General features: G+C 42.9%; 1 protein-coding gene across 1 annotated transcript; it reads right to left on the reverse strand.

The window, feature by feature from the left end:
* Nucleotides 1-3,421: 3,421 nt before the first annotated feature.
* On the reverse strand, nt 3,422-13,955 carry LOC119843737 (glutathione S-transferase theta-1-like). Its single transcript, XM_038373528.2, has 5 exons — nt 13,726-13,955; nt 7,442-7,529; nt 6,072-6,222; nt 4,919-5,095; nt 3,422-3,649 (listed from the first exon to the last, which is right to left on the reverse strand). Exons 1-5 carry the CDS (start codon nt 13,835-13,837, stop codon nt 3,458-3,460), a joined length of 720 nt encoding a protein of 239 aa, XP_038229456.1. The 5' UTR covers nt 13,838-13,955; the 3' UTR covers nt 3,422-3,457.
* Between the last annotated feature and the right edge of the window lie 4,064 nt (nt 13,956-18,019).

The following is an 18,019-nucleotide window of genomic DNA, read 5'->3' on the forward strand; positions in this document are numbered from 1 at the left end:
CCATGAGAGTAGGAGAGGCAGTTTGGTTGCACCTGTAAGCTGAGCAATGTGCTTCTGTGCAGGTCTGCCAGATGGCCTCCACTCATGCTGCATTTGCGAGTACAGCAGAGGCCTGGCACTTTCTATTATGAATTACAATGACTTGGTTAGTAAATCATGTTGGGCTTATTAAGGCCCATGAGAAGGTCCATCCACCCCTCTGACATTTGTTTCATTCTTTGCATAAAAACCCCAAACAATTCAAGCCAGTCTCATTTAGCTGAGGAGGCATTGAATACTCAGCATGGCACAGCATGCTGGCAGAAGCTTTGTTTGGAAATGCAGCTTTTGTTCATATGTTAGATCGTTCCTTGCACATTAAAGCTTGAGCCTGCCAATACAAATGTACCGTTAGTCATGTGTATAGTTCTACCTGAAGATTGCGCATAATGTTTCTCACAGGTATGAGTGTCTGCAGGATCAGACTTGTCTTCACCTACATATACCCTGTCCCAGTTGGTTCATGGAGCTGGATGCAGTAGCTTCCTACTGATGGAAGCATGTGTTTGCTTAGAAATTCTCATGCCCAGCTTCCCAGAAGCGGTCTTTGTCCACTTCTCATCCATTTAGCTGGAGGTTCTCTTTACTCTTTCATTGGAAAGGCTGTGAATCTGCAGTCTACTCCCTGTGCAGACTGGGGCTATGACTCCACTAGAGAGCTTACAGTGCATGCAGCTGGGCCACTATCAGCTCTCTGGTGGAGCTGTACTAAGCAGACAGGAGAGAGCTCTCCTGTCGACTTAATTAATCCACCCCAACGAAAGGCAGTAGCTATGTTGATAGGGGAAATCCTCCTGTCAACATAGCGCTGTCTAGTGTGGGGGCTAAATTGGTATAATCTATGTTGCTCAGGGGTATGCGTTTTTCACACCCCTGAGCGATGTGGTTACACCAACATAAGATTGTCGTGTAGATCACGGCTTAGTCTTAGTTTTTACCTTCCCCATTTGGAAATCGCTCAGCCCCTCCTGTACAATGTGACCGGTGACACTAATGCGCCCAAATATCTGAAATGTAGGCCTTTAGCTAGTGAGGGACTGGGGGCTTGTACAATCATAGAACTGGAAGGGACCTCGAGAGGTCATTGAGTCCAGTCCCATGCATTCAGGGGGGGACTAAGTATTATCCAGACCATCCCTGACAGGTGTTTGTCCAACCTGTTCTTAAAACTCTCCGCTGATGGAGATTCCACAACCTCCCTAGGCAATTTATTCCAGTGCTTAACCACTCTGACAGTTTAGGAAAAACTTCCTAATGTCCAACCTAAACTGCCCTGGCTGCAATTTAAACCCACTGCTTCTTGTCCTATCCTCAGAGGTTAAGAAGAACAATTTTTCCTCCTGCTTCCTTGTAACAACCTTTTATGTACTTGAAAACTTATGTCCCTTCTCAGTCTTCTCTTCTCCAGACTATATACTGAGTGCCAATGTGGATTGAGCTGCTGAGTTGCTGTGAGTGGCAGGCAGGTGCAGGGAGGACAGTCAAGGAAGGAAAGGGAGCCCTCCCAATACTGCAGCTCATATGTTATATAAGGAGAAATTAGTTAAGGACATTGAAGTCAATGGTAAATGGGACAAAATACAACATGGTTTTACAAAAGGTAGATCGTGCCAAACCAACCTAATCTCCTTTTTTGAAAAAGTAACAGATTTTTTAGATAAAGGAAATGCAGTGGATCTAATTTACCTAGATTTCAGTAAGGCGTTTGATACCGTGCCACATGGGGAATTATTAGTTAAATTGGAGAAGATGGGGATCAATATGAACATCAAAAGGTGGATAAGGAATTGGTTAAAGGGGAGACTGCAACGGGTCCTACTGAAAGGCGAACTGTCAGGTTGAAGGGAGGTTACCAGTGGAGTTCCTCAGGGATCGGTTTTGGGACCAATCTTATTTAATCTTTTTATTACTGACCTTGGCCCAAAAAGTGGGAGTGTGCTAATAAAGTTTGCAGATGATACAAAGCTGGGAGGTATTGCCAATTCGGAGAAGGATCGGGATATTATACAGGAAGATCTGGATGACCTTGTAAACTGGAGTAATAGTAATAAGATGAAATTTAATAGTGAGAAGTGTAAGGTTATGCATTTAGGGATTAATAACAAGAATTTTAGTTATAAGTTGGGGACGCATCAATTAGAAGTAACGGAAGAGGAGAAGGACCTTGGAGTATTGGTTGATCATAGGATGACTATGAGCTGCCAATGTGATATGGCTGTGAAAAAAGCTAATGCGGTTTTGGGATGCATCAGGAGAGGCATTTCCAGTAGGGATAAGGAGGTTTTCGTACCGTTATACAAGGCACTGGTGAGACCTCACCTAGAATACTGTGTGCAGTTCTGGTCTCCCATGTTTAAAAAGGATGAATTCAAACTGGAGCAGGTACAGAGAAGGGCTACTAGGATGATCCGAGGAATGGAAAACTTGTCTTATGAAAGGAGACTTAAGGAGCTTGGCTTGTTTAGCCTAACTAAAAGAAGGTTGAGGGGAGATATGATTGCTCTCTATAAATATATCAGAGGGATAAATATAGGAGAGGGAGAGGAATTATTTCAGCTCAGCACCAATGTGGACACAAGAACAAATGGGTATAAACTGGCCACCAGGAAGCTTAGACTTGAAATCAGACCAAGGTTTTTAACCATCAGAGGAGTGAAGTTTTGGAATAACCTTCCAAGGGAAGCAGTGGGGGCAAAAGATCTATCTGGTTTTAAGATTCTACTCGATAAGTTTATGGAGGAGATGGTATGATGGGATAATGGGATTTTGGTAAGTAATTGATCTTTAAATATTCAGGGTAAATAGGCCAAATCCCCTGAGATGGGATATTAGATGGATGGGATCTGAGTTACTATAGAAAATTCTTTCCTGGGTATCTGGCTGGTGAATCTTGCCCATGTGCTCAGGGTTTAGCTGATTGCCATATTTGGGGTCGGGAAGGAATTTTCCTCCAGGGCAGATTGGAGAGGCCCTGGAGGTTTTTTTGTCTTCCTCTGTAGCATGGGGCATGGTTGACTGGAGGGAGGCTTCTCTGCTCCTTGAAGTTTTAAACCATGATTTAAGGACTTCAATAGCTCAGACATGGGTGAGGTTTTTCATAGGAGTGGGTGGGTGACGTTCTGTGGCCTGCGCTGTGCAGGAGGTCGGACTAGATGATCAGAATGGTCCCTTCTGACCTTAGTATCTATGAATCTATGTCTGCAAGTTAAAGGGGTGATTCAGTGTTTGTAACAAAAGATATTATTTTTCCCCTCTGTAAATCATGGAAGGGCTGTAATTAAAGTATTCTTAGTAAGATGCTATTCTTTCCTCTTGGACAGGAGGACCACTGAGATGTGGTGTTGGAGAAGGGAGTGAAACATGCAGAAAAACCCATACAGGATTAGCTTTGCTTAGAGGGACACTTTCCCTTTTTAATTCAAGTTTTTAGAAGCTGTTTCATATGCTCCTTCAATTCTGGGGGAAGTTGAGGGATGCTCAGATTCTTGACATTCAGGATTATCTCATGTGCTTGCTGGAAGAGCTCCTTCCCCAAAGCTTCCTCCACCCGGCTGCGCCACTCTGCCAACTTGGGCCGGTTCTCAAAGATGTCACAGCCACTTCCTACAGGCTGCAAAGACAGAAACAAAAACAGAGTAGCACAACTTCCATGCGAACAGTCCAAACCAGAATCCATTTAGAGGGATGGGACCAAAAAGCCATTTGGAGTTCAAAACAAATATCAGCTGGATTAGATCTGGAAGATTGGAGGGTTTGATTTCAGCTCATTTCAAGTTCTCCATTTCTAGGAGACTAGAGTAGTATCTGAGGATACCTGTGACAGCTACATGGGGACAGAGAGAGATAGCAATGTGGTCTTCCCCTTCTGTCCCCTGCCCCAACATTAAAAGGAAAGGCATTCTTGAGTTTTCACTTCATTGTTTGGGTTTAAAAATCCCTCTGCAGAGTTTGCAGCCCAAAACTTAGAGTCATGCTAACACATGAAAGCCAAAAGAAAAGGAGTACTTGTGGCACCTTAGAGACTAACAAATTTAGTAGAGCATAAGCTTTCGTGAGCTACACTCACTTCATCGGATGCATTTGGTGGAATATGAAAGCCAGAATGTGAAGAGACTAGTATGTCACTCCACTGGGCAATGAAAATAGACAAGACAAACTGATAGCACAAGTGTCAATAAGGATGTTACAAACACTATCTCAAGAGATAATCAGTTTTATAATGAAATGTAAAGTAGATTCACACCAGCCAATTAAAAGGGGACTCCTGCAATACAAAAGCAGGTACATCATTCTTAAGGATACATACAATAGTACTTCAATTGTGTGAATGTGTTTAGGGACACAGAGGAAGTCCTCGCTCTAATATACAGAAATGTTTTCTTTCTAAGTTTAGACTATATGCTCAGCACTTCAAGGAAAATGAAACAAACAAAACCCTCACAACTCTGACCCCCAGACTTTTCCCTGTGGAATTCCCAGTCTGAGAAAGGGAAACCATGCACTTCTCAATCAGTTTAAAACACAGGTAGGTTTTTCCACAGTGCTGAGCATCTCCAGTTACACTCACCCTAGAATAAGTTTTAGTAACTTAGGACCTTTCAGCTAGTCTACTGATTTCCATTGATTTCTGCCAGAGGACCAGTAAATCAGAGCAGGGTTGAAGCTCTTTGTTCAAAATATTTTTCATTTCCATAGGAAGTGTTTCTTCAACGCTTTCAGTTTTATCCAAAGAGTTTGAAAGACAAACTGGCAAAGAGAACTCTTATTTGAGATATTTTTGCAGGACCTGAAAGTCATGTGTCAGCTCACTCTCCCAGGAACCCAGCTTGCTTTGTCTGAAGTCTGGTTGGCAACTGGAACCAGTAAGACCAACACCCACCTGCATGAGCTCCACAATAGCCACCAGGTCTGCCAGGGAAATCTCGTTGCCCACAATGAAGGGCTTGTCCTGTAGGAACTTCTCCTCAAACTGCTTCAGAGCAGAATTCAGTTCCTCGACAGCCTCCTCTAGCGTCTCTGGAGAAAATGGGTGCCCTAGAATGAGGGGCACCAGTACCTACCAGAGAGAGGAAAATGCAGCTCTAACGTTACCTGCCAATTTTTAGTCCATCCACCATGCAGCCTTGGCACCCTGAACCACTCTAAGTATCCCTCATTAGTTTATAATGGAGTGGGCTGAGTTAACAGGTATTGGAAACCCCCTCTGCTAGGTTGGCTAGCATTAAAACTCATTGACTGATTTGGAGAATTATGATGTAGTCTTGTTCAGATTCTCCTCTTTGGAGACATTTGCCTTTAAAAAACAAACAAACAAACAAACAACATTTCACACCGACTGCAATCACAGCCCCTTGTTTCAAGAACAAAGGGCCTGTCTCTGCAGAGACAAGCCTCAGTTATACCTAGTCAGTCAGAAAGCAGGAAGTGGTCAATGTCTGGCATCTCACCCTTGCCATGCCGGATCAGTTACATTTACTTACTACTCTGGACTGAGTACAGTGGAGACAATGTTTCTGCAGATTCAATCTTGGGAAGAATTGGGGCTAGAATATAAAGGAATCTTTCAGCAGGAGTAAGCGGGTCCATTACAATTCATCAGGAAGAGTACTGGCTCACCAGGGACGCCAATGCAACTCAAGTTCCAGTTTGGTTTCCAAATATCAGCTGGTCTGTGTCTTTGGCTAGTGAGGCACAACATCCAGAAACAGTCCCAGTCATCTATACAAGAAACTCCAAGCAAACAGCATGTCTGACATTTTCTAGCTTTTGAGAGCTGAACTTTGTGACCGCAGTGCTCTTTTAATGTCATTTTTGGGATGTAAGAGATCTACACTACCCTGGCAAGGTACCAGCCCGGTAAGATAGTGACTCTCTACATTAAGGTCATTCCGAGTACACCCCCCCAATCCCTTGCCCCACACATACTTTATAGGAAATAGGGATGCAATGGAAAGGGGAGGTTGAATGCATTCTACATGCCACAGCACTAGCAGGTGCTAGCAGTCAGTTCTCATGTTATCGAATATCTTTACCTTGGTTATGAAAATTTTGCACCCTTTCTCCCGAATGGTAGCGTGCTGCCAGGACAAGTACTCGTCAACCCGGGCTCGTTTCTGCAGGTCTGAAGGGTACCAGTGATCAGGGGTGTTGAATTTTCGGCTCAGATAGAGAAGGATTGCAATGCTGCCCAGATAGTAACAGGGAACAATGGACAGGTGAATTAAGAGGAGATGAACTTTATTGTCTCTCGTCTTCCCCCCACATCTCAGAACACTTACACTACCAATAGCTAGGTCAGTGAGTTAATACTGACAGACCCAAGAATCTCCCCATAGTCCCTAATAACCAGCCATGTTCTGTAACATGAGAGTTACAACTCAGACTTCTCTCCCTGCCCCCCTTTCCCTCACTAGAAATGTATATACCATAGCAACATCTACTTCCTAGCATAGCTTGAAGTCTTGGGTACTTTTCACAAAAGAAATAGTGAGAAACTGAACATTTTTAGTTTTTTTTTTTAAGTTTTGCTTTTCAAGATGAATTCATTTTGAGTTGTTTTGGTGAAATGAATGTTTTAGTTTTGAAAAAGCATTTGGAGTTTCTGCATTCCAATTCCAGCCACTTCCCAGTGGGGGATGGGGGGAAGGGAGAGAGAAAGTGGAAAAAAAAAATCCACTCTCACTTTCACTTCCCCCACCTTCCTCCAGAAAAGTGAGAAGAAGTGGATTTCCTCTTCTCCTTCCTCCACACTTTAACAAACAAAATTGCCCTGTGATACTTTATCCAGCTTGCGGGGCGGCGGTTGGGGGTGGGGGGGCGGGGAAGGGAGGTCAGCCATCCAACCCCACTACCTCCTGTATTTTCAGTTGCAACTTGAACCACTAGAGCAATGTATACAATTTACACTGGACCACATACCCATGATGGGAAAGCTTCACATTACCAGACCTGTAGACATCCTCAAGCCAGCCCTTCCGGCACAGACAATCAGCGACTCACCAGATTCATGGAACTTTGAAAGCACTGAGCCTACAGGCAGCTTAGCTGCAACATCACCTGATGCAAGTGGCTGGGCTGGGCCAAAGTTTGTCCTTATCTCCTTGTCTTCAAAGATGGATGCACAATTGCAGCAAGGCATAAGGGACAGAAGGAACGGGGAAAATATAGGAAAGAGGCATAGATGAGTGGGGCTGATAAATAGGGAGAAAAGAGAAAGGACATGAATGCAGAAAAGACAAAAAACCAGTATATAAAAGACAGATAAGCCAAGGCATGGAGAGAGAGAGAGAGAAGAGATGAGCAAGTAATAAGGTGGAACACTGAGCACGGGACATAGCAGGCAGATGTTAAGTGTTGTGATGTTAGACCGTGTATCAGAGGGTTGCATTTGTTTCAACCTTACCTCTCTGCTAAGGTGAAAGCTCCATCCTTTATCGCTGGTACTTTCTTCAGCGCATTCACCTTGCCAAAGTCTTCACTATGGTGATGCCCTAAAAAGATTTAGGAGGCGATTAAGGAGGTGGTAGCAGTGGCGGCATGCAAGGAAGATTCAGTGACTAGAAGGAAACATCCCAGCAAAGTTTAAATTTAGCACCCAAATCAAGCTAGATTCTTTACCCATTAGTGAGGATCAGCAGAGTCCCTGGGAATATTTGACCATGACATCTCAACTTTGACCACATAAGGAAAATTCCTGTTTATTTTCCTAAGAGACCAAGTGGGCAACAAAGCTCCATTACAGATATAGATTTTGCCTGATGCTATCTTCCCTGTTCATCAGCTTAGCATTCCTTTCTCTCTCTCTCCTGTTCATTGTCTGCATGTTCAGAGTCCTGACATTTGTTAATAGGCTTGTATGGCTCAATTTATGCTGGTAATCTTGTCAACTTGGGCCTGCTTCATATCTGATATCTGCTGCTAGATATCAGATATTTGCTGCTAGAGTGTCCCAAGACCCCTATCAGGGTCCCTGTGCGAGGCACTTTACATAGGCAGAGTGAGAGCCCCAGAGGGCATGCAGTCTAATTTTAAGATGAGAAATAACAAATGGGTGTAACCGAAAGAGGGAAGCTGGACAAGGATAACAGTGATAAAGTGACAGTTACATAGGTCTAACTGGAGCACAGCTCAGTTCAGATGCAATTAGTTTTTCAGTGCCTGCAAGTGTGAAGCGGGATTTCAATCATGCTTTTGAAACATGAAAATGCAACATTTTATAACTGAGTGCTGTGACACTTTTACCAAACCCCTCAAAGCTGCTGTTGGAGTTCAGGATATTTTCGGTCAGTTATATGCATTATAGTTTGTACTCAGACATCCGTTGCTTTCGATTATCAAATGGAACTGCCACCATTAGTTTATTGCAGGAATAACTTGCATCAGGTAGGGAGGGGAGAGAAAGGCATGCTTTCAGGTCTGAAATAGGTAACAGGCATAGGCATGGGTTTGCATTCTCATGACAATTCTTCAGAATTCGAATACAAGACAGAAGGAAAGGGATGAGCTTTATAGCCTGAAATGAAAAATATTTACTTTACCTGAAGTCTGAGTGCTCTTCAATCAGGACCCAATCCTGAGAACTCTTCCATGCACAAGTAGTGCTTGCCTACCTGGCTAGAATCACACAAGTCATCCACTGAAGTGTTTGCAAGATTGGGCTCTTTGTTTTCAAGCTCCTCTAACCAACTTGCACAAGTGAACCTCAGAGAGCTAAATGATGCAGCTCTCAAGTCTTTTGTACTAATATTCTGGCAGCCGATCCCCAGATAATGCAGAACCTTCTGGGAATTAGTTTAGTTTTCTGATACTTGAATAGTCATGAATGAGGCTTGCCATCTTCACACAGTGAAGTGGTTCCATTTCGAACGCAGCCTCATTCGGCAACCGTCCAAAAAGGACACCAAGATTTTTCCATGTTTCTCTCTCTGCTGCACTCTAGAAATGCCTGGAGGATTCAAGATCTAGACTTCACTCAGGCCACACAAGCCGTTGGGTGGCAATTCCTGTTCTGTCCAGTCCTTATCCTTTGCATCTGTTTCCCTGAAGCCCAGAATGTTAGAGAAGTAAGAATACTTCAGAGGACTTGTTCCAGCCAGCCTCCAGAGCTATGGAAATTTTTTTCCAAAGCACCACCTCTGAAATGCTGACAATCCTTAGGCTTCAGAATGAGGCTTCCAATGGTTACTGAACTCTGCTTTGCAATTGGTGGTTTTGCTGTTATCACACAGATTAAATGGGTCTGGTTTTAGTTTGATGTGTGGGATTTATGCATGCAGCGCCAACACTTAATAGAAGACTAGCTTTTATTTTATTTTTTTTAAATACAGCTTAGCCTGTATATTGTGCTTTTTAGCCAGGGTTTGGTCTTTACATATTAAGCAGGATCTGTTGTGATGAGCTAACAGGCAATTGCCACTTTATAAGAGAACTCTGAGGCATGGGTGTAGTTGTGGGGTGGGGGGGAGCATTGCCCCCCCAAACTGCAAGCCTTGGGCAAGCGTGGAATCCCCCCCACCCCCACATGGCCCCATTGGCCTGCTGGAGCTCCCCCCCACCCCCCAAATATAGACATCAAACTACACCTATGCTCTGAGGCCTTATTTAAAGGTATCTCCTAACAATGGTTGCTCTTCCAGGGAAGCAGAGCATCCACTTGTTTCCAGTGGTCCAAATTCAGACCTTGGGCTGAACTTTGCGTCCTCCTCAGGGCACCTTCCATGCTCAGCAACTCTTTCAGGATTTGAGAATAGGGCTTGAAGCAAGAGTGCAGATTGGGACTGAAGATTTTACTACACCCTTCACCTGCTGTCTCATATCCCATATGTCTGTCTGCATGCTGAGGCAGCATAGGGGCCCATGGTTTGATTGTATAAAAGGCTATAATAACCCTGATTTTGCACCATGAATGCATGCCTGTGTCCATGCTGGTACCACTTAGGACCTGAACATAACCAAACGTATTTAATTTATAAGCATTTCCATAGGAATCCAAGAGGTTAGTGCAGTCAGAGATACAATGCACTTTAGAATCCCTGTAAGGAGAGCAAATGTAGCAATGCTTCTCTGTTGTCGTCATAAGCAACATGTAGGCTTTGGTAAAGCCTAGTGCTGCTACTGTATAGCATTTGGAGCTTGCGATTTTGTTGAAATCTCCTTTGGTCAGTCCAATGACAACTGAGTCAGTTTTTCACCCTTTTCAGTAAGTTCATTGACTTGTCACCCCCTGCCCCATATTTTAGTGGCTCATGGTGGTCAATACTGAAAAGGAAAGGAGCCCAAACATGTGTGTGTTTAATACGTTAAATATTCTTTTAAACTGACAATGCCTCCTTCCCCATGGTACCTTGAATAATCTTATTAATCTCCCCCCCCAAAGTCTCTAGAAAGGCGAATGTCAAGCAAGAGCAAGGCATAGAGAGAGGAGAGAATATGGAGCAGAATTCTTCATTATTAGTAGGCTTTGTTGCAAACTCAGGCTTCCCCATTGAATGAATGGAAGCAAGCATGAGACTTCTTGGGGAGAGCAGCTATGCTGTGAAACACTAGAGTTTGCCATACACCGAAAGGGGAGTCACTTAATCTTTCAGTGAAGTAGTTAGATGAAAACTGGTGGATTAATTGGTGCCAGGCTGCACTGGGTTATATCAGTGAGTACTGGGAAAGGAAAGAGTAACTGCAGAGTGCCTGCTCAAGAAACTGCATTTCTCCTTCCTGCTGATACTGTAAGAGGGACCTAGAGCAAGAGCTGCAGTGTGTTGCAACAGCAATCCAAGTGAATCTTAGGCATTTTTAACATGCCCATGACTGCAGTCTCAAGATCACCCCAGGATACAAAGCCTAAATCTGACATTATGCCATATTAGCAGCCAGGGGGATGAGGGAAGTAGCTTGTATGTTAGTAATTACAGACAGTTTCTCTTTTCTGGTTTATTCCAGCCAGGCTTAAACTACATTTTATGTCATAAGATGGATGGCAAAGGAGCATCCCTGCTGTGTCTGCTCACGTTCACCTCAGCAATAGGGCTGCAGCAGGAGCCAGAGAGGCGTAAAAGCTCTGCGGAATGTAGGGCAGGAACCAGCACGGGGTCCGAGACACAGCACCCAGCAGCTGCTGCAAGGTCAGCATAGACCCATTAAGGCCACATAACTTTGACAGATTCTTCTGTGCGTGTCATAGCTCAGCAAGCTCCCAGCTGGGGCTGCCTGAACTCAGCGAAAATAGGTTTTTCATAGGCACAGTAAAACCCCAGGAGTCCTGTTTGCAGAGAAGGGCATGCTATTACATGTCCCTAGTTCACACTTCTCTTGATGAACTATCGCCTTTTGGTACCAAAGACATTCAGCAGGCACAGCTTTGACTTCAGGACAGCAGACTTCTGTGGTAAAGAATTAGCTGAGCCTCTCCAGAGCCAGCTGGGGCAGTTCCAGCTACCAGCATCAGCATGACAACATAGCTACTGCCTGGGAGGCAGGTTGTCAAACATGAGCAACTAAATGAGACTCATAAATCCCCCACTGGCGTGTTTACGCCACCCCTCTCCCCCACATGCTATTTTGTTGCTTCAGACTAGCAGTGCATCCCCCCCTACCACAGAATGCATCTTGTGCCCCATAGTAGCAGGGTATGGAAGGGAACCTCCAGAACCTTAGAGGATGTAGCTGGGAGTACTTGGATTACTTTAGACTCGGAGTAGGGTTTCCAGCATCTGCCTCCAGATAGGAAGAGACTTGATCTAGAGTGAGCATTTTGTATGTAGTTAGGTGTTCTCTGAGAATGCCCACAGGATCAGCCCCAATAGGTAGGGCAATGCCAGCTTTCACCTGGCATGAGGATCCCACTGGTGCTTAGACATGAGATAGGCATTCAGGCGCCTGCCTGAGGCAGCAATAGGTATACCCAGAGGCAGAAACTTAAGGACTCAAGAAACCTTTTACAGTAACAATTTAGGCACTGAGGAATTTGAGACACCTCTAGAGTGAGGTGGCAGCTGAGCAGGGGTTTTGATGATCTCCTTGGTGCCTAAACTTTGGCCTTAGGTGCCTCAGAAATGGCAGTTATGTACCTAAGTGTGTGAGGCATAGGGGCTAAGGAAGTGAAGAAAGATCAGAGTCACAGAAGTAGGCTGGGCTCTCACTTAAACAGGGAGTAATGGAGAGCTCTCCTTAGCAATGCCAACATTCTGGGTAACACAGTTTAATTGAGAGAGGAGTTGCTGTTCTTTGTAGACGGAATATCCATCTGGGATGAATGAAGCAATTAAGTGCGTATTAATAAATGAAGGATGAGGGAGAGGAGAGAAAACACAAGTCATGATGAAAAATCTAAAATCGCTGCTCCCCTTTCAAAGTTTTAAGGCTTTTGAAAGATAAGCCTGCAAAGGAGGTTTTTAAAAAGACTTGTGCCTTTTTTGTTCTTTATGGTGGATAACAACTCACAAAGGCTCTGTCCCTCCCTTCATTATTTGTAACATGGTCTCCTGGGTTTTTTTTTTTTAAATTTCGTAAAGCATCATGAACATCAAGGCTAGATGACCTCCTGGAAGACTCAGAGGATGGTTGTTATGAACGTGAACCGAAGGACCCACAGCATTAAGTTTTGAAACAAAAGAGTCATTTATCCAGAGTGAAGGAGTACTTGTGGCACCTTAGAGACTAACAAATTTATTTGAGCATATATGAAAAACACCCCTCTGAGCGCTGCAAGTTTCAGCGCTGTGACATGGCAGTGTAGACAGTGCACTAGCGCCGGGTGCCGCACTCCCAGCGCTGGTAGCTACTTCCCTGGTGGAAGTGTTTTTTTCCGCTGGTGCCATGACTACACAGCCACGTTAGAACGCTACTGCGGCATTACTTTAATGTTGCTAATGAAGACATGCCCTCAGTCTCTCTAGTCCTTCTAGTACCTCAGTTTTAAGGACTGTGCAAGAATCTGCTTCAGGGTCATAATAGGGAGACAAAACTCAAGACTTTTTTAGTGTTAAAGATGACACATGAGTGCCAAGGTTTAGACCTAGATCGGCAAGTCTGAATTACAGGAAGCTGGAGACAACTCAGCCTAGGCAGAACTTTTCAGAAAGCATTTCTGCTCAGTGCTTTGGTCTAGTCATGTCATGTATAGGAGGAACATATTTAGTGGAGCATGGAAACAGCATAACTATCGCTAGCAGCGGCCTGCACATGTGTGTGACAGTAAGAGCATGGCCTTAGCCCCATTTTTTTCACTTAACAATGCTCATCAACTGGTAATATGCTTAACTGTTAAAAATCAGTGACTGGGTATAATCTTGCACCTCCCAAATGTGAGCCTGACAATTAAAAACAGCCAAGATGTGCACCTATTACAACAATGACCCAAAGTGAAAGTACAACAGCAGAAAAAGGAGCTTAAAGAGCTGGGGATACATTTCTTTCATGCGTGTAGTTTCCTAAATAAGATTTCCACTGTCAACTGGAGGTCAGTAATGAAGACTAAGGCAAAAATCCCTGTGTGAAGAGACAGAGATACATTAGGGTTTAGAGCAAGGGAATCAGTTGCACCTGAGAAGTGTAACATGTTGATAGTCTGCACAGATCAGTTCTTCTAAGAGCAAATGTTCTCCCTTAAGATGTTATTGCTGGCCCCCCAGCAGAGTAATGAGAGAACACACACACAGTCCATCCCCCAGGTACAGGTGCCTTTTCACTCACCTTTTAGCAGCTCCACATGCTTGAACTCAAATGGGATGTTGTTTTTTTTGGCAAATATAAAGACCGCTCGGCAGGGCTGGGAGAGGAGATCCAGAAAAAGCTCTACCACCATTCTGGCAGCTGGGATTCAGTGAGAGAGAAACCCTACAGCCTAGAGCAGAAGAGCCTCTCACAGCAACTCAGCCTGCAACAGGTGGCCTAAAGGCAGGACTGAAAATAACTTCTGCATACCTCTGCTAAGAGCCTTTAGTAAGTAACTCAGCCAGTGCTGCTAGTTACTTTGGACCAATCAGGAGAGACTGCAGGGCTCATTCAGGCTGGAAACACCCCAGTGCAAATTCCCTAGCCACGGGAACAAAGGTTGAGGGATGAGAGAGGCAAAAAGTAGATAAAGATTGACTTGGATTTATGAAAGGCATCTTCTCCTTTTATTTATAATGAGGAATAATTTAAAGCAGCTCAATAAACAAAACAGTAGAACTGCAGTAAAGCTATCATGAGCACTGAGTCCTTTCTGACCTCAGCCCATCAGTACTGAGACTGTCAGCAGTTCATGGCAGGGACTGTGGGCAACAGTCTCAAAGGCAGCTATGTGATGTAGGTGCCTAAATCCTATTTCCAAAAGTGACTTAGACACTTATGAGCCTAAGTCTCATACAGAGTCAACTCTGATTTGCAAATTGGACTTAGGGCAGTTTTGAAAATTTGACCCCTTGACACATTGTCTTGTGCCTAGCACTGTCAGTGCTTTATGGGATGAGCCCACCCTGTTTTCATTCAATGGGAGAAAACCTTTTAAAACACTGATCCCAGCTTGAATCATCACTGGATGGATAGCAAGAGAATTTATATCATGCTGGTGCACACACAATGTATGCAGGTCTAAGTCTCTAATCCTGCACTGAGTTCCATGGGGCCAGAGTCCTCCACCCACTCAGTGTTCATTGCATGATGGGGGTCTAAATGCTTAAGTGAAGGAATCTGCCCACACTGAATGATGCTGACAAACTTCTACATGACACTGACCTCTGTAATGTGCTTTGAGATCACAGGATGAAAAGCGCTACATGAGAGCTACGTATTATATGACTTTTTTCTATATAGGTTTTTATCCACAAATCAGCTGTATTATGTGACAGATAGTAGGTATAAAAGTGTAACAATCACTCCTGCACAGAACCCTTTCAGGAAACATTCTGGTTTATATATATGGAAACTGGGTTAGTTTATCTAAACTGCTGCCCACAAATTATCTTGAGGATTCTACCTTGAGCAGGCCAGTGAGGTAGAAAATTTAAGTGAATTTCACAACATTTTCTCTCCCCCACCCCAGTCATGCTCAGTGACATTTTAACAGACTTGAGCTCTAATCCCACTGCTTACATGCAGCTTATTGCAGAATTGGGTCCCTACACAGAACTCGACAGAAGTTCATTAATTCAAGTACAATGCACATTAGCTAAGTAAGGTATCACATCGCTTTATTCCACAGGGGCCTCTTTCATTGAATTACTTCCCCCCCCCCATTTTATATTTGATTTATTTTAGCATTATGATTTTTTCTAATTGAAGTTGATGATATAGGGCCTGTGCCTGCACATGCTATTGCTTTCCAAGTACAACAAGGTACATTTCCAGCATGGTGCACACATTCCTTTAATTGGCGTGGAAGCTCCCCCTCACAATACCCTGACATTTTACCTCTAAAATTGAACCATCTTTACAGATTCTTCTTAGCTTAACAAGTTCTGCTAAAGCTGTGCAAGGTCATTTGAAAGGACAGCCAACACCTGCAAGCACAAAGTGGCAGGATCAGCCTTCAAATGGAAAAGCATTCTGCCCAAACAATTGCAACATCCCTGCAACAGCAAACAAAGTGGGAAACTTTGGCTCGTTTCATCAGCACTGCCTGTTTACAAAAAAAAAAAAAAATTAAACCAAGGCAAACTGTTTTATTACGATTTCAAAGAACACAGCTTATTCGGAGGATGCAGAGATAAGTGCCCATGCCCTGTTCATATAAGATAGCAGCTGAGCACTTGGAGGTCTACATGATTTTTCTTTATCATGACTGTGACTTCAGTAATCAATATTATGAAGTGTGTTATAGGAAATAGCTGTTGTGCAGAGACGGGGGTGAGGTAGGGTGGGTATTAGCATGAAGGATGAAAGATGGCTTTAGCATTATGCAGGTGCTATAAAAGGTATTGTATTCCCCCCTCCTTTTACAAAACTAGACCCCCCCCAATCACTTAAAGATAATTTAGTCACCCATCTTCACCAACCCGCAAAAAGCCCTATCCTTCACTTGCCTCCTTCATAGCCCCCCTCCCCCCCACCGACTCACTTTCTGGAAGCTTTCCAGTGCTGCCTTCCCCCATCCCACCAATGCTTGACTTTAATTTCACAAACTTAGTTTAATATTAACTTTTAAAAAAATTCAAAACACTAAACTCACAAAACTGACATGCAAAAGGCTACATGATCATTTATATAGTTTTGAAATCCCCAGTTGTACTGTGTCTAACTTAAACTGCAAGCTCAAGGAGCAGGAACTTTTAATTGTTTGAAAAGCATCATACCCACCTCTGCCCCTCTAAACATAATATGGGGCAGTTGAAATGTGTCAATAAAAGGTTTAGAGCTAGCCATGCCCTTGTGGGCAATCACATTAATGGTGTGTGTGTGTTCATGTTACAACTGGTTTCATAATGTAAACAGTAGAGCTATCAAGCGATTAAAAAAATTAATTGCACAAATAATTGCAGTGTTCAACAATAATAGAATACCATTTATTAAATATTTTTGGATGTTTTCTACATTTTCAAATATATTGATTTCAATTACAACACAGAATACAAAGTGTACAGTGCTCACTTTATATTTATTTTTGATTACAACTATTTGCACTGTAAAAAAAACAAGAGATAGTATTTTTCAATTCACTTAAGTACTGTACTGCAATCTCTATCATGAAAGTTGAACTTACAAAATGTAGAATGTATAAAAAACCCCTGCATTCAAAAATAAAACAATGTAAAATTTTAGAGCCTGCAAGTCCACTCAGCCAATCGCTCAGACAAACAAATTTGGTTACAATTTGCAGGAGATAATGCTACCCACTTCTTGTTTACAATGTCACCTGAAAGTGAGAACAGGAGTTCACATGGCACTGTTGTAGCTGGTGCTGCAAGATATTTACATGCCATATGCACTAAAGATTCATATGTCCCTTAATGCTTCAGCCACCATTCCAGAGCACACGCGTCCATACTAACGACAGATTCTGCTTGATAACGATCCAAAGCAGAGTGGACCGACGCGTGTTCATTTTCATCATCTGAGTCAGATGCCACTAGCAGAAGGTTGATTTCCTTTTTTGGTGATTTGGGTTCTATAATTTCGGTATCCGAGTATTGCTCTTTTAAGTCTTCTGAAAGCATGGTCCACACCTCGTCTCTGATTTTGGATGGCACTTCAGATTCTCAAACCTTGGATTGAGTGCTGTAACTCTCTTTAGAAATCTCACATTGGTACCTTCTTTGTGTTTTGTCAAATCTGCTGTGAAAGTGTTCTTAAAACCAATGTGTGCTGGGTTATCATCCGAGACTGCTATAACATGAAATACGTGGCAGAATGCAGGTAAAACAAAACAGGAGACATAAAACTCTCCCCCAAGGAGTTCAGTCACAAATATAATTAACGCATTATTTTTTAATGATCATCATCAGCATGGAAGCATGTCCTCTGGAATGGTGGCGGAAGCACGAAGGTGCATACACATCACGTTTAGCATATCTAACATGTAAATACCTTGCAACGCTGGCTATAAAAGTGCCATGTGAACGTCTGTTCTTATTTTCAGGTGACATTGTAAATAAGAAGCGGGCAATATTATCTCTTGCAAATTTTAATCAAACTTGTTTGTCTGGGCGATTGGTTGAAGTAGGATTGAGTGGACTTGTAGGCTCTAAAGTTTTACATTGTATAAAAAAACTGCATTCAAAAATAAAACAGTTCTACATTTGTAAGTTCAGCTTTCATGATAAAGAGATTGCACTACAGTACTTGTAGGAGGTGAATTGAAAAATACTATTTGTTTTGTTTTTTTACAGTGCAAATATTTATCATAAAAATAAAGTGATCATTGTACACTTTCTATTCTCTGTTGTAATAGAAATCAATATATTTGAAGATGTAGAAAAAACATCCAAAAATATTTAATAAATTTCAATTGGTATTGTATTGTTTAACAGTGTGATTAATCCCAATTAATTTTTGAGTTAATGACATA

The sequence above is a fragment of the Dermochelys coriacea genome, chromosome 15 (genome assembly GCF_009764565.3).
Source record: "Dermochelys coriacea isolate rDerCor1 chromosome 15, rDerCor1.pri.v4, whole genome shotgun sequence".
NCBI lineage: Eukaryota > Metazoa > Chordata > Testudines > Dermochelyidae > Dermochelys > Dermochelys coriacea.

Excerpts from the sequence above, each read along its gene's own strand:
- LOC119843737 (XM_038373528.2), bottom strand. The coding sequence starts at position 13,837 with ATGGTGGTAGAGCTTTTTCTGGATCTCCTCTCCCAGCCCTGCCGAGCG. Across the intron at positions 5,096-6,071 it reads GCAAAATTTTCATAACCAAG|GTACTGGTGCCCCTCATTCT; the intron begins GTAAAGATATTC and ends TCTCTCTGGTAG. Across the intron at positions 3,650-4,918 it reads CTATTGTGGAGCTCATGCAG|CCTGTAGGAAGTGGCTGTGA; the intron begins GTGGGTGTTGGT and ends CTGTCTTTGCAG.